The 20,923-nt window shown below is 37.2% G+C and overlaps 1 protein-coding gene across 6 annotated transcripts in view; it reads left to right on the top strand.

Moving 5' to 3' along the window:
• Positions 1–20,923, top strand: part of TAF1B (TATA-box binding protein associated factor, RNA polymerase I subunit B) — a 55,325-nt gene that overhangs the window by 19,816 nt on the left and 14,586 nt on the right. For all 6 annotated transcript variants that reach the window (XR_007202224.1, XR_007202222.1, XR_007202223.1 and 3 more), the window contains exons 9-11: positions 16,394–16,541; positions 18,629–18,806; positions 19,111–19,157. Coding sequence is in view for 3 of the 6 variants with exons in the window: in XM_048296988.1 (XP_048152945.1) it covers positions 16,394–16,541; positions 18,629–18,806; positions 19,111–19,157 (373 nt within the window). In the remaining 3 variants the exon portion in view is untranslated. The remainder of the gene's footprint in view (positions 1–16,393; positions 16,542–18,628; positions 18,807–19,110; positions 19,158–20,923) is intronic.

Here is a 20,923-nt window from a genome sequence, read left to right as displayed (position 1 = left end):
AAGGGTTTTTTTCTTGTTATTTGCAAATTGTTTAACTGCAGTAAATCTCTACTCATCCTAAGGCTTGTTCCAGTAGCCAAAACGTCTTTGATAAGTGCAGTCATCTTCTCTTTTAGGTGGAAGTCACCTTTGTTCCCTTTTTAATGCACATAGGATATCTAGGATTTTAGGATATCTATTTTTTTAAAGGCCATTAGTGTAGGACTTAAAATGTATTTGTAAATTAGTAGTCGTATATATAACATTTAGTGGATAATTTGCTTTCAGCTTGTATTATTTTATTGGTATTATCTGTCCTCCACCTGCACACAAATTCCCTCTTTCATTTCTGTGTGACGTAGGCATAAGTCTTTAAGGTATGCATCCTCTATTTGCGTTTGGGGATTTATCTTTATCCTTATCCAAAATTGATTAAAGCATCCCTTTTGTCTTGAACTGTCAACAACTTGTCTTTGCCATAGGTCTGTCTTTCCATGCATTCTTGACTTGGGACTGTATACCCAATTATTTTATAAGTATTATTTTGTTTGTGCTTAAAAGTTGGCTGTGCTTTTTTTTTTGCTGTCTCAAATTTACCTTTAGCTTTCACTACTTTTTATAAAACACACTATTTTTTTGTGTATTTTACCTTTAATGCATTGTAAGTGGATTTTTTTTTTTTAATGTCCAAAAGTAATTTTTGGTTTTGATTCTCAGATTCTTCACACACATACAAATTTAAATGTATGTATATATATAGGTAAGCAGGTCACTCCCATGGATGTTGGGCAACATGATTTACTGAAGTACTGAAGATAACAACCACGTCACTTTGGGGTATGTGCTGTGTGCAACAGGATAGGTGTAGTCTCATAAGCATCTGTCAGATCCTGTTGTGCTAAAGAGCTTTGGAAATTGTGATCTCTCGATCACAAGTATCTGGACTTGGCAAGGAGCACAATGTGTGACCTCAGAGAAGTTCCCTTCTCTCAATCTCTTCTCCAAATTTAAAATAAAACTTCAGGAAGAAATGAGTTAAGAATATTTTTTTTTTCCCCCAGGGATTGGGGATGGGCCTGGAGAAAGTTGAGCTTGGTGGGTTAGTTGAATTCTATTCAGACCTGTCTACCATCTTGCCCCTGGAGACAAAAGAAATGGGTATTTACTGAATTATCCTTGCTACTACTTCTTCTGCCCTGGGGTATGGTCATGGAATTGCTTCTCCATAAGCCTTTCTCCATTCCCCATTCCCCTTCTCCATCCCTTCCTCTTAGGTGGAAGTAGCTGCACAATTCTAAATCCGCTTGTTTTACAAGGCCACCAAATGTTTCAGTGTCGACAGTGTTGTTGATACACCCTGCTGCCTAGGAATCTGTATCTTAAAAGTACTTCCTTTTTTGTTTTGTAATTTAATTCCATCCTCTCTTTTTCTGTGGTTTTTGTTTGTTTGTTTTTTCTAATCCAGTGTATTGCTGCCTGTAACAGGGAATGTACTTAACTTCAACAGATTTGACCTTGCCAATTCACAATAAAATTACCATCTATGCTACTTTTTGATTGTCTTAGTATAACTTTTTTTGTTTGTTTCTTTTTACACATCCAGTCTCCAACTTAGATTAACAGAAGCACTGTTTAGTTTGAATTCTGCTCTATATATTCACCTATTTCCATCCCTAGGTGTCTTGATTTTTAAATGACTCCTAGTGTTACTCCTCAGAATTTTCCATGATACAGAAATGCTTTTTAAATTTCCAGCTGAGAATGGTGTTAACATTCTTCCATACCTTTGCCTGTGGAAAGTTCTTGAATGCATCCTGGTAAAGTGGCAAAAATATACTCTGCTTGTCGTAAATCATGGTTGTGGACAAGAGAGAGGAATCATGAAACTCTAAATCGCATGTCATGATTTTCTCCCCTTTATCCCACATGACAGAAAAGCTTCTTGTTCTTATCTTCTTGCTTATACCTTGTTTCTTTCAGGTTTAATGGCTTATCATTCTACATTACAATTATGTTTCTTTGTGTTGGATTAGGCCAGTAGCTCTGGTCAGTTCAGTTGTGTTCAGTTAAATAAGAACTTTTAGTTAGTGCTTCATTATGAACTGATGTTGGCTTTGATGGAAGATTGAAGAGTTTGAAAACAAATGTTTGCTGCTCTATAATTCATCCAAGGTTTTCCTTTCCCTAAGGGTAACCTGTGATAGGTGTTGAAGTAAATGCTGTAATGTATTTATAGAGTAGACTGAAAATCTTCAGCTCTTTTGAGAATGTGCCACTTGAGCATGGAGCATTTTATTCTGTATGATGCTTTGGCTTTATTTATTTGTGTTGGAGGAGTACATACCTTGCACTTACGCATTCACACACACACCCTCCCTAGCTTGGACGAGTAAATTTATTTCTCTTTTATTTAGGAGTGAAAGGTTTCCTTGAAAAATTGAGATGATCATTCTTCTCTATTCTGCCTGGAAACCTTCCAACTCTTTGGTTTCTTCTTTTACAGTATTCTGTAGTTTGTGTTTTCTTTTTGTTCTTCTCTTCAGTTTTTTTTAATGTTGCTTGGTTTTATTCTTGGCAGCACTTTTGTATCCATATTTCTCTGGCACTAATCCTTCTGTCACCCATGTTTCTGTGTCAGCTTCAGTCAAATCTCACTTCTGCTGAGGATTTGAGAGATCTGATTTCTGAGATGAATTTGCCAGGCTGCTCCACTGCTGTCCAATCAAGCATGCTTCTGTTTTGCGCCTTTGTTCTGCATGCTTCGCTTTCCTGCAGAGCAGCTCTTGAGTTTTGAGGAAATCATGAATTACGTTCTTCCAGTGAGACTTGGTGGCAATTTTGGTTTGGTTCCCCTTTAGCTTTCCCGTCAAGAAGGAAAAAGGTTCTTCAGATCAGCTTCTTGTGGGAGCTGGAGCTTCAGTCCACTCTCCCCTGTCCTGACCTTACAGAGATTGTTTGACTGACGGGATATTCTTAGCTTCTGTTTTTCCCATTGCCACAGTATTAATTTGTTCTGGATCTATGCCAAGCTAATCATTCTACAGTTCCTGAATCTCCCATTTTACTTTTTTTTTAAATGCTGCATATTAAAGTGGAGAGTCCTTTGATGTTTAGAATTTCTTAAGATTATTCAAAAAACAACATTTGTGTTTCAGAGAACTCCTCAGTTATTTCCTTGAAGCTTCTTGTGTGTAAATTATCTGGGCCTCTCCTTCGTTAAATATTCCACTTTATCAGATAGTGGTTTACTTTTTTGCAGACACAATTTTTCTCTTCCTTACATATAATTTCAGTGCAATGGATTCATATTCTTTTTCCAGTTATAGCAGAGTCTTGCTTTTCTTCCTATTTCATGATAGGAAGACTTACCTATTTACCTGTGGCATTGAAATTCAAGATTTTGGGGTTGTTTGGGTTTTTTATGTTTTCCTTCTGCTTACAGCTTAGCCACCTTTACATTGTGTTTCATTGCAGAATATCTATAGTTTCTTGTCTTTTTTCATCTAAGAAATTGTCTCTGAGCACTATGCAGTCAAATGCCTCCCTGCTTCAAAAGGGGCATCTTTTTTTGGTGGTTTTCCCTTTACCCAATTATCCCACGATAGAAAGAGGAGTATGATGGACCTGCCTGGGAGTGTAGTGACCTACCAGGCCTGTATTTGGAGAGGTCTACTTGGGAATGAGGTTTAAGTTTTGGACGTGTATCCTTGTGCAGTGCTACACAGTGTGGGAGTTGTCTTCCATATTCAAAATGACACGTAATGTTAATCACTTATGTTACAATATGGTTAAATGTTTCAGAGTTTTACTACTGCAGATGAGGTAAACATACGGAACCTTTATTTATATCCTTTTTCTCATTCTCTTTATTACAGGCAATATTACAATCAGAATATGGTTGTTAATACTTGCACCATGTAAACACTTTGTGCCTTGTGACCGTCCAACAACTCAGTAGCTCAGTAAAACTGCTTTGAATTACACGGGGATGTGCCACAAAAATGTATGTGAATCAGTTCAGCTTTGTTCAAGCATAGTAAAAGCCATTTTGTTTTGTAAATTCAGCTGAAAAGTTTAAGTAATTTAAGACGCCTCCTGATTTTGATTTCCCTGTGAATGTTGGGGGCAGAAGAACTGTCAGGTAGCCTGGAGGAAAACATAAGAATGGAGGGTTTCTCATGGATTAAGGAAAGACAATTGCTCAGTGCTGTGACAGTTGCCTGCCGTATGCAGCCAAAACTAGGAATTGGTGGTAGTCCTTAGCTTTTGAGCATAATGTCTTAATTTTAGAAGTAATTTGGTATTCAATCCCCAGTAATTTCTAATAATCTCTACCAGCTTGTTACAAAGTGTGAGGGGATTTGTATAAAATAACACTGCTAGGATTGGTTGAATAATTTATCTATGTTCTGAACAGGAGTAGCATCAGTATTATGGGTTTACTGAAAACAAATTCTTTGAATTTACAGTACCTAATAACTCAAGGAAACTATCACTCCTGTATCTAAGTGTATTGCTTGGCTTATTCACATTGGAAACACTTGTTTGCATTTTGGTTTAGATACTTTGAGCTGCTTTTGTTTTGTTTCTTGCAGTCAGGAGCATATCACAGATATTTTACTGTGTTTGAAGTGTATAAACTTAGGATCTTGCCTGGGAAGCTTTCAAAATTAGCTACTCACTTACTGAGAGTATTTTCATTAGATCACGTGAATGTAGATAGCAAGGAAGGATAGATAGAGATTAGCAGGGGGACTGTTACTCTAGAGTATTGATGCTTCTCTCTCCTTGCCTACATTCAGCTCTTACGGAGGTCTGCGCAAGCTTGCAAAGGTTGTGAGCTGTTTTCACTCATGCTGGTAATTCTTCCCACCTTGCGCTGGTAACAGAGTCTAATGACTTTTTCATCATTCTTTTCAGTACTGAAAGAATATCTCCTCATAATACAGCAGATCACTGGTGAACTTCATTGTACCACAGGGAAGAGTGAGTTCTGTCCTTGAACTATGACGTGCTTAGGGAAAAGCAGAGTGTCTATGGGGATGGTGTTACTTAGGAATGTCTGTAGAGTGTTATGCTCATAGCTCAAGGCATAAGTTCATATGAAACTGTAATAATGACCACTGAAGATCCTTGGAAATCTCATGATGACTGTTTTTAGCATTGCTAAAAATACAAGTATTTGTCTTGCTTTTCAGGCCAATGTCTCCCTTGGGTTTTCTGGTGTAATTCCTTGATTGGTACCCTAAATTGGATGCAATGTGGCTGAGTGCTTTCATACAGCAAATGGTAGTTCATTCTCTGTGATTGTTTTATATCAAAGATGTTATTTATGGTTCTGTAATTTCATCAGCTTAAAAGCAGAAGGATTAGAATTTGCTTCATTACAGAGTTTGAGTATGTGAATAGAAGTTCATAAACTGGACATTATTTCTTAAATGCTGGTGTTTCTTTAGTTGTGGGTGTGGATTTAGTCTCCTAATTATAGTACTCTTCTAGGAGGGACAGGTGGAATGAATCACTGTGCTAAGGCTTTATGTTTCATGTCCCACTCTCTAAGGACGAGTGAAAATCTCAGTATACTGTTGTATTCTGAATATTGTGTGAGGTCATTGTACTGAAATTGTTACTGTGGAAATGATTTATATTGTTTGGTGGCTGTTTTAGTGTTGCTGATTTGGTAGATGACAACCATGCTATGCTAATAATATGTTAAATAATTTTCTAGTCTGAAGATGCTTTTTAAAATAAAATGGTCTGCTGACCACTTTTGATGAGTAAACTTTGTAGGAAAAAGTAAAATGCATATCATGGGTACATGCAAAGATTTCTTACACTTGCAGAAGGAATTTATAAAGAAGAAGGATAATTTAGAAAAAAAAATCCCAGTGTAAACAAAAGTATACCTGCAAGTTCCATAGTCTTCATCATTCTATTCAGTCTTGGTTTTTTTCACTTTCCTTCTCTTTTCTTTTTCCTTAATAAAATTCTGAATCCTGTGTGAGCAGTTGGGAATAAGTCAAACATTCCCCTTTTTGCCTCTACTGAGATATATAATTTTGGAGCTTCGTAGTTATGAGAATACAGATGGAGAAATACTGCTTGAAATTTCTCAGATTTTCTTCTTGTCCAACAGCTGACATGAATATCTTTATTCTATATGGAAAAAATAGTATTAAGTAAAGAAAAATTGATTTGTAGTGTTCTCTGAAATCTGGTGTTATCAATACTGCTATGTTCATGTACCAGCCTTAGTTTAAATATCTGTGTGATCTTAATTATACAGGTTTCTGTAATCCCATTGTGATGCAGTTTTTGAACATGCAGTTATTTTAGCCCAGCTACATTAGAATTATTTTCTAATAATTCCTGACATCTGATAAAATAATGGAGATGAAAAAAATTTTATGTTAATGTATAAATCTGTCATGTACCTGTATCTTAAATACTATATGGAATTTTGATTGGGTGTTTTGCTTTTCTTACCCTTTCTTTGTCAAAGTTGCGGAAGAAATGAGAGGTATAGAGAGTCACAACAAGGATTATCAAACAGGGCAATTTTTCTACAAGAAATAATTAATATTATCTACTTATCTTTCTACCTAAAGAAGAGGTGACTAAGAGGAGGATGTGGTGATAGTTTGTAGGACATGTTCAGGAGGCAGTTGTTCAATGTCTCTTCCAATACAAGGAAGGTGTCAGCAAAGGTTGCCAGTTTGCAGGTTCAGAATCAAACAGCAGAAGATGTGGCCACATATGTTTTGTGGGTAACTGGTGAAACTCCTTGCCTTAGAGGATGCTCTGGATGTTAAAATGGCAGATGCTGACTGTACAAATGCCATGAAGGAATAGGGATCTGGAAAAAAAAGAATAGAGAGGTCTCACTGCTGCGTCAGCCACAAATGGTGTGAAGCTGGACAGATGTTTGGTAGTGTCATGGCTTGTTCAGTTCATAAATTCCTCCCTGCACATTTTGGTTGCTCGCTTCTGGGTGCAAGGCTAAATAGATTTTTTGGTTTGATGTGGTACAACCACTTTTTTTTTTATATTCTGGGGTTTCAGTTAGGCTTTCAGGTTGTGCGCTTTGTATTCTGGGGAGACTTTTTTAAAGATTGTAAAACTTCATTTTTCATTAACTAGTTATCTTAGAACAACTCTTTTAAAGTCATAGTTCAGGCTTTTAAGTTAGGTGTCCAATAAAGTTTCAGATTTAGAAATCTCAGGATGTTCCTTATTCAACTTGGGGAATGATTAAATGGTAAAAGTATACAAAATCATTGCATAAAAGGGGTATGTCTAGCCTACACCAAAGAATTCTAAGCAATAAATATTACACATTTTTCTTAAGCAGAATCTTTGCTATTTGAAAAAAAGATTTTTCATGCTTGTATTTTTCTAGTGACCTTTTGGTTTGTTTTGATGGAGGAACTATAAAGGAATTGCTTGTTTAAGAACTCACAATGTAAAATTCCTTACTGTTGAGTAGTAGTGATGATCCCGATGCCAGGAGGAAGCAGGAACACTTGCAAGAAGCCTGGCCTAGAAATGTGGCAAGAAGAGAAACATGAAAAGCCATGTAAGAGTAAATAAATTCTAGGTCATGGGGGAGCCATCCTGGGCTGACAGGGATGGCAGCTTGAGGGGTTTTGTACTTTACCCTTCATATTTCTAAACAGTCTTCACTTCTGTGCAGTCCTCTTTTGGCCGTAAAAGCGGGTACAGGTCTTGGATTTGTGAACAGATTAAGTTAATACTCTCTTCATTTCTTTGCATAGTGATTAAGGTTTTACTGTTGATCATATGAAATTGAGGAATTACTGAAGAGAACATGCTTTTAGCTGAGACTCTGTAAGTGCACTAGGGTGTAGTCATTACAGTTTCATCTCATATTGTTTCTAAACCAGGATAGCGTCTTAGCTCAGCATGCAGGAAGTAGTGAGCTGCTCTGTATCTTTTCCTCGTTTAATATGGAGTTTAGGCCTGCGTTAGTACAAGCCACGTGAAACCAACTCAGTTGCAGAATATTTGGTTCTTTCTCCTCCTTTGATGCTGGTCATTCCCCCTGGTCACGCAACGGCTGCTCCTGCCAGGCCTGGCTCTCGGGGGTGGTGTTGTGCTGCTCTTTTCCCGAGGTGGAAGACTGGGACAAAGACCTGCCTGAGGGACTGGGGTGGGTTTGTGCCACAGTCGTGAAGAAACCTGAAGATTTTCTAAATGCTGTAAAATGGTGCCTGTATTTAATTCTTTTTTCCTCAGTGGCTTTTCAAAAGGATTTTGTATCCCTTAATAATCTGCTACTGTCTAAAGCCCATGTCTTCAAGTCATCACACAGCTCTTAGGAAACTGCTGACATATGGATTGTCTAACACTTTAGGTTTTGGTGGATTGCACATATATATTTTAGTTTGGATCTGATTCAAACAGAGTAATTCCTGACTAAATCTGTTAGTGAACTCATAAATGCAGGTCAAAATGTTTGCTGTTTTCTTCTGGAGAGTTTGGACTGGAATAACAACAGCTTTCTGCTTCTCTGGAAAGTGTATCCATCAGTCTGGCTTCTAGTCATGTTCCTCTGTTTGCTGAAGTCTTCTTCTCAAAATATTCCAGGTCTTATGTGTAAGAGCCTCTTTTCCTGACTAAAATTTTAATAACTTTGATTGCCATATGATTTTTTTATTTCTTTTTTCAGTGGTAACTCTGTAAAGAATTCAAAGAAAGACAGAAGCTGGTCATTCTTGTTTATTTTAAAAAAATCTTTTAAGAGAGATAAAATTTTATCTATGCAAATTCTGCTAATCAGCTATGCTGCTTTTACTTTCCCAAACAAGCAGGGATTCCTGCTTTGGTCTGCTGGTGTTTTGAGATACCTTGTAATCTTAATTTTTTGGGGGGTGGGTGTCTATCTATTGATGGGTTTATTTTCTCTCTGCCTAACTCTGTATTTTTTGTGCATTTTAGCAGGTGCATGCAGTACTTTTTCAGGATAGAAAGTAGTGCAGAATGAAAAGAAGCAAGGGTGAGGCTTTTATTTGAAAGAAAAAAAGCTGAGGAGGAAGTTCACTGCTGAAAGGGTTATTGTAATCAAGTTTATCATGAGAGCTTGCTGTTGTGTAACAGAAACTCTAGCTTGTCCATACCTGTCTTTAAGCATTACTTAATGAAGGAAGAAAACAAACCTACCAAAATATTTATGAAATTCAATAAAATTTGTTCCCAAACTCTTAAATTTCAATATGTTATGACAGTTCAGCTCCTTGTTGGAATGCTCTCTGTATTTTTAGAAAGAGTACATTGTTTTAGAAAAGTGGTATTTGACAGACTTAGCTTATGAGCATGAACAAGCTAATGCTTGAGCACGTGTCTCTTGTGGTTTAATAATATTGAAACTCATTTATTCAAACACCACTTTAACCAGGAATCATGTAATGAAAAATATGTCTTCCTCTGAAAGTAACCTATTAAAAAGTCTGTTCAGCAGCCAAAAATTTTATTTCCTAGTAAAGGATTACAGTTGTATTGGATGTTCAGTTGGCTTTTTTTGTGTGTGGGTTGCTGGCTCATCCTCATGCCATCTTGAATTCTTCAGTAAAAATTGCGTGTATCAGTTTAATGCAGTCTCATATCCTAGCACCTTTTTTTTTTCTCTCAAAGTGTATAAACTTTGTTTATTGAGCCATTTTCTAAAATTAATCTTTTTGCTATACAAATACCCTTCTCACTTCCTCTTAAAACAGTGATCCCGAGTAATTCGGGATTTTAAGATGTAGTAGCTGTTGCAGCTGAAACAGTTATTAAAAGAAGAGAGGAAGAGAGAGCCTGCCAATGTGACTTCTGTGATTTTCAAATGGTATCCTGACTTCTTTTTTCATCTCTTCTGCCCATTTATTACCAGACAGATAACTTGGGCAACCTGTCTGCCTGTCTTCCAGGTGGACAAATAGATTTCGTTTTACTTCTTCTTTCTGCTTGATGGCAGGCTTGTAAAGGAGCAGCTTTACTTGTGTGCTGGATCTCTTTGTCTTTTCTAATGGAAGAAGTTTCACGAGATGCATATTTCTTTGCAGTTATCTAAATGGAGTTACAGCAGTTTCACCTGTCTTCTTCTTGTCGTTTGGTTCCCTTTTAATAATTCCAGGCACACCCTCTTGCTGTTACGTCAGCATCTGTATGTGATTCATGGATATCAGGCTTTGGAGAAATCTATCCACTCATTTAGTCCATGTTAAAATGAGTGCACTGAGTCAGATGCAAGGCTCATGGGGTCTGTTCCTTCTCCTGTTTCTGATGGTGACCTAGGAAGGGAGGCAGGAGAAGGGTGCAGGGGTTCTCCCCCATACACTTTCATACTCACCAGCAAATCACAAGCCTGGGTGTTTCTATACACCAGTGGTGACAGTGCTGACAATGTCATAGAATCACAAAATGGTTTGTGTTTGGGTTGGAAGGGACCTTTAAAGAGTCTCTTTAAATATTGCTTATGTCTTTTCTGTATACCTTAAACTCTGGCAAAGAAGGCTTTCCTGGAAAGACTACAACTTTGTTACTACCATGTAACAAAGTTGACTGCATTAGTTTTTTTCCAGCTAGGTTAGATGGCAAAAAAAGTTTCAGTGTTTCCTATTTTTTAAAAGTTTGTATTCATCATAATACACAGTGTTAAAGTACATTTAATTTGTGTTTGATGGCTATTACATTAGTTTGTGGCTGCTCCAGGTGTGATGGTGGTGGTGCCTGAGAGGTAGATAGAGGTCAGGCAAGGGGGGAAAACCAATGTTGTTTGAAAAGAAATCGGCAATATTTGTTGGTGTGTGTTTATATGGGAGGTAGTGAGATTAGTAGTACTGTAAGAATACACAAAAAACATGAAAAAAATGATTAGTGACTACATTAATGATCTAGTATGTAATGGTTGGTCCGCAAGGTCATTTCATTCAGTTTTAAATACTAATTTGGGGGTAAATTTCACAGTTAATACAGTTACTGTCTCTACTGTCAATTCTTTTATACAACCTGCATGCACTGTGGCTGGTGTCATCCCACATCAGGCTCATGCTGCAGATGACCAGATATATCTGAACCAGTTGAGCAGCAGAAGCAAAATAAGGTGAGCCAAGTGCCATTGAGAACTTGACTGCTCTGCTCATTGTTGGTACCTTATTTTACCTTATGTAGATGTAAAGCCAGCTTGGGTTCCTGGGAATGTGTGTTTCAATCCAGGCAGTTTTCAAAGATGTTTACACACATTAGGGCAGCTATTTGGTTTGCTATTTTTACAATAAATATCTTCTATTTTGTGGGCATGCCCTGCTTTACACAAGGTTTGAACCAAAATTCTGGATTATGTTGCAAAAACCACTTCTTAAACCCTCATAATACATTGTTTTCCAAACCTACAAGTTAAATGGCTTTCTTAATCCATTTCCTGGTAAGTTTAGTACACTGTTTTTCAAACTCTGTCTAAGTTGAATTTGTCATCTTAAGAATGATGAAGCGTTGCTGAGTTTTGGATTATTGCCAGCATATCCAACTCTAGACGTTAAAAGATTCCCTGAGACTTACAAAAAGCTGATAATGAAAAAATGAGTCAGACCTTACTAGGTTTCAGTATTAAATGGTCATTAAACAAATCCCTGGGGAAAAAGGTCCATTGTGGAATATGAGCAGCACAGGGAAGGTAGAACTTTAGAGGATGTGCAGGCATGGGGAAAAAAAGGGTCCCAGGATGGAAATGCACAGGTAGAAGGATGATGAGGAAGGGAATTGTGCTGCAAAAAAAGTGCTGAACAGGAAAGAAGGATGGAAGGGAAAAATATAAAATGAAGAATTTAGAATAACTGTATAGTTACTTATTTTCAGAAATAATAGAACATTATCATTATAACATAAGCCGAATTGTGAATATGTAAGTAATGGGATATTGTCCTGATATGGGAGAAGGAAATGGCCTATGCAGTCATCCAAGAAGAGTCAGTCAGACCACATTTAAAACAAGAAACTATGGAGCCTGCAAATGGTTCTAGAAAGCCAGCCAGTGGATACTGTTTTCTACTTGTTGATCAGCAACATTCTGATATTGTCCAAACAAGTAGGAGAAGTTGCAATCTTGGCTTACTCAAAACAATTACCTGTTACTGTGATCTGATTATCGTGCTAATAGTTTGGCTCCTCTGCTCCTGAAAACCAGTTTGTTGTTTTCTAATACAGGTGAAAAATGCCATGTAACTTTGAAAGATAAAGACAACTAATTTAAATAGTTTAATGAATATTTATCATTATGAAAATCTTGTTATAGACACTTCTTCACTGACTCAACAGTGTTTATTTTGTGCTCAGGGGGCAGGGGAAAGTACTCTCAGGTAGTACTAATCTATACTGCTTTCTGGAGAAGACCTGTAGTGACCTTATTTGTCACATGTGGGAATAAGATACAAATGTTTTAAAGACAAAGCTAAAGAAAGGTCTTGGCAACCTCTGTACCCCATCTAGACAAGTTACAGATTCTGTCAGCATTGTTGATCAGTCTTGAAGGAATCCCAGCTTGCAAAACACCTGAAAAGGCTAGCAGGTGTCATAGTTTAAAAGGGTTTTCTGTCAGTCTTCCCGGAATTACTAGGTGCCCTTAAGGGTTTGTAACTTCAGTTTTATATGTGGTTTTTATTGTTTCCCAGGTTCCCAAAACAAGGTGAGAGCTCAGTAACTTCGTGTGCTGATGGACAGGGGAGTTGTCCTAATATTTAGTGCAGAAATACATCTTGAATTTTTTAATTTATGATTGGATAAGTGAAAGTTATACTTGTCGTGTGGCATATGATCTAACACTGTCCTCTATTGTCCAAGTACTCCTCCCTTGGGGTTTAATCATGGGTTGCTGGAGGCAGAGTTTTTTTAACTGAAGGAGGGAGGCCCTGGCTCTGGGTCTTGCTTTCCTAGTGGATTTGCTGGTTGACTTCCAGTGCAACTTGTTTTATCAGATTCTTTTTTTTTTTTTTTTTTTTTTTTGGCAGTGATACGTAGCTAGGTAGAAGGTGATAACTTTTATTAATTTTGAGTCTGCTTGTTTGTTGCATCTTACTTTTTCTTAATATTGTCTCAACATTTGCTGTGTTGTTTGTGTGGAGTTCAGGAGTTCTTTCTCTTTTAACCCTCCCAGTATGTTTGAAACTTTGCAGAATAAAGGATTTGCTGAATGAACTCACAGCTCTTTCAGAGTTAAACAGAGTATGAAGAGGGTATACAGTGACTGGTGAAAACAGCCAGTGCTTGCTTACTGAAGAAACCCTACAGTGTCCTAAGCCCTGACCTTTCAGCCTTCAGCCCTGTCCTGTGTCCCAGGCAGGTGTGACCTTGTGCGGGATGCAGCTATGCTTGCAGTTTCCAGTTCCAGAGGTGGCTGTGCTGCTGGAAGTGGGGTTCAGTTCAGCCTCATCCTCATGGCACAGCACTGCATTGTAGCAATGAGACTGCTACAGGGAATGTTTTTGAGCTTAGGATTTAAACCCTGGGAAGTAGCAGTTGATTTGGTTGATCTTTATCTTCTATTAGGATGCACATTCCAAGTGTGTTTAGATCTCTTATGAACACACATCAACAAATAACAGTTTTGTCTGTTAACACTGGTTTTAAAATAACCCAAGTGGTAGCTCTCAGTCTTAATTTTTATTTGTAGTTTTTATACCACTTGTTTGCCTTCACAAAAAGGAAAGCATTAGTTGTCATTGCAAAGCAGAGCATTCTCTAGCCATTTTGAAAAAGAACCAAATTGCCTTCTGTAAATTGCAAACAAAAGCTTGGAAACAAAAGTAGGTGTTGGGCAGAGGGAGGATGGTTTGACCCGCTAATACCTAGGTTAGGAAAGCTGTCTTCTTGCCCTGGTACAGGGAGAAAAGCTCAGGTAAAAGGTGATAAAGGTGTCTGTTGGAGTCCTGCAATTAAGATCTATATTCCTTAAAGTAGCTCGGTGTCAAATTAGACTTTGGATAGCTCCATTAGTGATAGTTTAATGTTTGAGAATGGGAATGCTTCATATGACTGAATTCCCAGTGTCTTAATTAATTTTCCTATGTGATCTATTATTAAGAAAATACTAATTCAACTGCTTTTCATTAGAGGAAAGCATATTTCCTTGCTATCTGATTATGAATAGTATTCATGTAATGTTCTTATTTGAATTACCTGTGACTTCAACTTTTCTCCCAGTACACTTAAGTGAAGTTACATATGATTCAGGTTTGTTCCAAGATTGGTTTGGTATTCAATTTAGTGTTGCTTTTTAAAAGGGATGGAAAATACTGTGAGCCTCGTCTTCTGCAGAACTCTGGTAATGTGTGTTTTTCTTGTTTCTCAAGATAGTCCTGGAGCAGTCTTAGCCAATTTTAACTCTGTTTAGAAACTATAATGAACGTGATACAACTTCCTAACTGTTACAAAAAGTTACATGTGTAATAGTAGGTGACAGCAGAATTATTCATTTGCCTGAGCATGTCTTCATGCAAGTCTGAACTGCAGTCTGAGGGGAGATCGTTTAAAAAAAGCAAATGTAATGTTGGTAATCACGCAAAACAAAAATTGGGCATTGGCTACAGAGCTTATATTAAAATAGATGAAAGCAAATGATTGAATAAAACCACATTAGGTCACATTGTGTCTTCTTGTAAACACGGTTACTCTGTTTATAATCTGAACCAAAAAAAGGCCAGAAGCCTGAATTCACTCTTGTTCGGGAAAGTTTTGAAGCTGTGCATGAGGTGTAAAGCCCTGCTAAGTTTCCTTTAAAGGAAGGTTCCATATGTACAAATTGACTTTTATGAAATATGAAGACATGATAAAGTGCTCTGCTGGATTAGAACTAATGGCTGAAGCAGGAAAATCATTGCTTTTTATACATTTAGAATGGTAAAGTTGCCTGGTCAACTGAAATTGTTGCTTTTAGAGGTAAGTTCAAGTAATCATTTAAACTATAGAGAATTAGGAATGTTGAATGAAACAGTTCAGGTATTGTGAAATGAGGGTCAAACCTTACATCCATACTTACGCAAACTTCAGGTCCTGCTGAGTTCATTATGAATAAACATGTCAAAGTCGTTCCGTAAGTTATATTCTCCTATAGCAGCAAACCTCAGTACAAATTGGGAGAACTTTCTTCATGCAGTCAGTGGTTTCAAAAAGAGAATTTCAGATTTATAGTCACTAATAAATATGCAAATATGCAATTGATTTTTTTTTTTAAACTAAATTACCTGAAAGATTCTGTGGAAGGGTTCTAGAGAATGTGGGCCTGGTGCTGAATGGGAATATGGTCACAAAGACCAAGGAGAAGACTAAAGTGATGATTGGGTTTTTTGCTTCAGTTTTTGAGAAGCAGGTTAGAGAAAATGTGAACAAAGTGGACGTATGAAGGTTCATGGGCTGTGATGAGATGCTGCACAAGTGTTGAGGCAGCCAGCTGGTGCCACTGCAAGGTCACTGTCAATTTTTGAGCAGTTGTGGTGACTGCACAGGTCCTCAAGGGAGGCAGGGGATCCTTCCTCTCTGTTAGGCAGTGGTGATACACATCAGGAGTGCTGGGTGCTGTTCTGGGCTAGCCAGTACAGGGAGATGTGAACAAGTGGAGTGAGTTCAGTAAAGGGCTATGGAGATGATGGAGTGGAGCGTGACAAATGAGGAGAGGTAGAGAGAGCTGTGACTGTTCATCCTGGAGCTGGAGGATACTCAAGGTGGGTGTGATGTGGTACCTGCACAAGGGTGCAAAGCAGGAAAACCAGATCCTCCTTGGTGGTATCCAGTGACTGGATGAGAAGAAATGGGCACAAATTGAAATACAAGAAATTCCATTTAAGCGTAAGGGAAAATAAAATCTTTTTTCCTTTGTACTTAGGGGTTGGTGAAACACTTGAGCAGATTTCCCACAAACCTTGGAAGCTGCCATCCATGGAGATGTTCAGTATCTGACAGGTGGTCCTGGGCAGCCTGCTCAAGCAGACCCAAGCAGGGGCTTGGACCCAATGGTCTAAGTAGTCCCTTCCAGCCTCCACCTTCTGTGCTTCTCTGACCTCTTAGCTCTTTAGACAGTTCACCTGCAGTTGCATCTGTATGGGTTTTTTCCAAAAGCTCTCCGTTTTGGAGCATCTGGACACATAATGAGCATTTCAGAAGACAGGTGGTGGGAGATCTGAAGCAACTTTCTATTTGTTCCTTATATATTTAATGGAATTTAAAATTAGCGCACGTTTCTCTTTGCAGTACTGCAATCTGGCTCCATTCTTGCATATGTGTTTAGTCATAGAGTGCTAAAAGAATCTGTATAAATAATCCTGTAATTAAACAATTCAGAATTTAGTGTCAATAACTAATTTTAAATAATTAACAAATACAGTAATAGAGCAAATGTATAACCCCCTCTAACCTTGTCTTTCAGTCGTGGCCTGTATATGAAGAAGTATTCAACAAAATGCATGAGCTTGCAGCGTTTTTAGACCTGCCTCGTTTTCCAGATATAACAGACAGCTGCTTTCTTCATCCAGACATGCTGTGCATGAAGTATTTGATGGAAGCCAATTTACCTGGTAAATATTTTCCCTAGCCCAAACTGATAAAATTTTTCTGTGGTTTATTAAACTCTAGCAAAAAGGCTTAAATTACTACTTCAAAAGTGCCTGCTCTTTTCCTTCTAATTTATTCCCATTTAAGCTTGAACTGAAAGATATTCTTTCTATAGAAAGCACCTTCATCAAACATTTAGAGTATGTATTATGGGCCCAGATATGCAGGGGCGCTCTGATGTTGGCTCTCTAAGGCTGTGGAGTGGATACTTCATTTTAAATCTTTCAGTATCCATGTGAACTAAGAGGCACCTGTTGAATTGATGTGATATGTTAACTTTAGCTAAATGATTCATGAAGTTGGGACCCGATTGCTTAGCTCTGGAATTTTCATATGTGACTGTATATTCTTTAACAAAGAATACCTTTTGTGTGTTACATAATATTGTATATTACCATTTATTTTAATATTAATTGATGGTGTGTGATAGATCAGCTGCCGTCTCACTTGATTTATTATTTAGTTCTGAAATCATATATTGCATAAGTATTGACTCTTTTTGTCTATCCTAAAATTAAGTCTTGAATATTGACTTGTCAAAGAAAGACCAATATGTCCTAGTATGTGAACTGTCTGTTGGGTTACCATACTTTCTGTAAAATACCACTGTCACTGAAGATGAATTACACAGACAGATTGCCTGTAAATTTTTTTTTCTCAAAACATTCCAACAGTTCATAGTAGGGGAGGGAGTTACTGTCTTATTTTGCAATTAGTTACGGTGAATAAAAGTGTTTGGTTTTTCTGTTCATTCACAATTGAATGAATAGAAGATAACCAACAGGTTTAGGGCTAAAATTCCAGAGTAGTAATTCTGACTTTGTAGTTTTATGCCAGTGTTGTGATCCCATAGAGGATTACATTATTTTACAGATTGTGAAGTATCAATTGAATAAAAAAAAAGGCTACAAATTTGTCATTTTCAGATCTTTTACAGAGAAATGCAAAGCTAAGTATTCTTTGAAAATACTGCAGAAGAGAATATGTTGTCCTTTCCTCTGCAATTAAGATTTTAATATGTATAAGCATTTTTTTAAAAATTGAAAAAGGACTGCTGCTGTTGTCTTAACAACTCCTAAAAGAAGAGCAATGAATTGGCAGTGTTAAAGGACACTAAATACCAATGCAGAGACTGTTTTATGTATCTAGAATAAAACAAAGTATCTTGCTAGTATTTATAAGAAAATTTCATTTCCACTTTTTTTTAACTTTTACTGTTATGTGAGAGAGGATTAAAAACAAGTTCCTACTGAGCACTTTGTAAGCAGCAAGAGTATAAGTACAGCTAGATTAAGGTTGTACTTAGTCATACATTGCTAACCTTTGTGGAATCTGATGGTGATGTAATCAACTCCTGTATTTCTTGCTGAACTGGAAAGGTGAGGAATTTGGGGGATTTGTATCTGTGAAAAATAAGCAGAGTAATAAGAGACTGTGTAGATAGACTGCTGTATATCTTGTGGAGCTGCAGCTGGATCTCCCTGGCGGGTGCGATTGGGCTGCGCAGGGAAAGCCAGGTGTGACCTCGGCAGCTTTTGCTGGGGGAGCAGCAGGTGCTGCCCTGCCACGATCAAACTGCTCTCCTTACCCAACCAGCTTCTTTACAGCCAGCCCTGCTCCTCCTCTGTGCAGTGCTGATTCCTGCCATGGGTGTTTAGTCAACACGCAGGAAAAAAGTTTGTGACAAGTTTTTTGCTTTTGGGGATTTTTTTGAAAATATATTTATGTGGATTTGCAATAGGCTTTCCCACAAGAATTCACGGCGATCTCACTACATTATTCAAGTAACATCAAAGCAGTATTAAATATGTGATTTTTTTTATTCTCCATATGAATATATAATAAGTCACAAGTGTTTTCCATGTAAGCACAGTGAAGGTCGCCTTGTATTTTTAAAAGTATCCAAAAATACTCCTCAGCCTGGAAGATAAGGCTGTCAAATGGTCCTAAAAGACCTAAGCATCATTTTCCTCAAATGGCCAACATATTTGCACCATAAAAATATTTCTAGCTTGTCTTAACATTTTATGTTTTTATTTATATTAATCAGATGAATTGCATAATTGGACTTGCCGAGTGGTGAAAAAGATTGGTATTGGAGAAGTGGATTTCCTGACTCTTATGCCTGGAAATAAGTCAACAAGAAAAGTGAAATATGATGTTCTTGCTGCAGCAGTTATTGTAGTTGTGCTCAAATTACTGTTTTTATTAGATGATCACTATGAATGGTAAGTGTACAGACAAATATGTAGCAACCCCCAAATTTCAAATACTGCAAATGCTTATCTTGGATTGTTCTTTCTTTAGAGTTAAATTTATACTATTGGAATTTCAATTAAGTTCATTAGCTTTAACCATACACCTGAAAGTATTTTAGACATGAAATATTACTTACTTTTAAAATTTGTTGGGTTTTATCTGAAACTTGAAATAAAATTAGGGTGTCATTTTTGTCAGTTGTATTTGAACTTCATGTGAAAAGTGCAGTATTTGGATCTACAAAACAGCCTGATTTTAACAATTTTTTTACAGGTTACTTTCAGAGTTTGCTGAAGAAAGAAATAAAAATAACACAGAAGGTACATAAATATTCTAGTAGAAGCGGTGTTATGATTTTGTAAATGAAACATTTTTGTAATCAGGCTTAGACAGACTTTTCTTATTGATCATTAGAATGTGTTTTTGTCATTCTTTAGGGGAAATTTTATTTGGAGAAAAGAGTAGATCCTGTTCATGTAAAATGGCCTCAGTGTACCTGCATAATTCTTACTGTTCTGCATAGGGGAATTTGGTACACATTTTGCTGGGTGCCTCTCTGCTTCTGCTTGTGCATGTTTACCTCCTGGTTTAGAGTTTTATGCTTGGTAGGTGGAGATAAATGGGTATGCCGTGAAGAAGGAGCACACTTTGATCATAAATAGCAGATACTTACTAGGGGCATCAAACCACATTTATGATAAAATCCAAACTTGTTTAGTCTTGTTAAATAAAATGTCTTAGTGTGTAACATATTTCAGATGTAATCTAGTTTTAGTCCAAATAATCCTGAGAGAGTGTGGAAAAGCTAGCAGCAATTAAGATAGAGAAGATAATGGTGTGAACATGGTTCTTTGAGGGCAGAAAGACCAAATAAAAGATTAGAAATGTTCAGGAAGATGTTCCATGGCCCGATCCAAATCACAGTTAAAGATAAGATCCAAGATGTGTTACAGTGGTTTATCTGTTAGGTCTTGTATCCAGTTTTGGGTCATTTTGACCCTTCTGTTGCTTTGTTTAAAATTTAGGTCCATAATAAAATTATGGTGTTAGTCATGTGTGAGCCCAATTACTGCTGTAACTAGAGACAGTCATCACTGTTAACTAAAACTGGTAATTTTCACATTCAAGTAGATACACAAACTAAGGTGGATTTTTTTTCCTTTTTACTTCCCTTGAGAACTTGAAGTACATGATAGTGACAAGAGTGGGGAGTTGTGCAACTGCTTTACAAGCTGAGGCTCAAAGCCATTAATGTCTTAATGGAGTTTCTCCGTTATTAACCAGTCTCATTGTCCTTGGGAATTAACAGCTCATTTTTTGCCCACTTTTTTGCTTTAAAATCTGATGGTGAAAATGATCCATATGCTCTGCTGTGTTGTCCCTGTGCATAGAATGTTGGGGTGATGGTGAGCAGCTGTGCAGAGGAGCTGATGTGAGAATTTCTGTTAGAGCACTGATTAGTGCCAGAGTTCAAAACTGCCTCTGGCATTTTCCCAAAGTTAGAGTGCTGAAATGGATAATGGTTAATTCTGAGTTTTAAAGATTCAATTTATGTTGACTCCATTTTCAACTTAACTATCCATTCTCTAGTCCTTTTTTTTTTTTTTTTTTTAAATTAAAAATAGTATTTCAGCTCCTACATTTCTTCAAGTCACACTGGAAGCAATACAATAGATAGTTGTAGTTACCTACTCTGTGTGTTCTGTGAACTGCACACATCCACAATACAGGTTTTGTTCAAATAAAACATGATTGAGATATATATAGGTGTATATGTATGTGTGTATGTGTGTGTGTATCACAGAGCTGTGTATTTTCTGCTCAGCTATATGAATGTCAGAGCAGCAGTACTGGCCAGGTAAAGCGCTACTACAGTGTAGCATCATGTATCTGGCAATGGGTTTGAGTGTGACAGATGCTTAATAATTCATATGAAGTTTAACACAAATTTCTACCACCTCCCACACTGCTCTCCCAGCAGTTTAGGAGTATTTACTTAAATCTCTGGGTTTGAGGAGCTGATAAAAGAAGTTGTATCCAGACCTTTGAATCTCAAGGACTACTGAGGGGTCTTTGTTCCTTTCAT

The sequence above is a fragment of the Corvus hawaiiensis genome, chromosome 3 (genome assembly GCF_020740725.1).
Source record: "Corvus hawaiiensis isolate bCorHaw1 chromosome 3, bCorHaw1.pri.cur, whole genome shotgun sequence".
In the NCBI taxonomy this organism is placed as follows: Eukaryota; Metazoa; Chordata; class Aves; order Passeriformes; family Corvidae; genus Corvus; species Corvus hawaiiensis.
The sequence above is the reverse complement of the archived record's forward strand: the minus strand, read 5'-3'. Positions and strand labels throughout refer to the sequence as shown.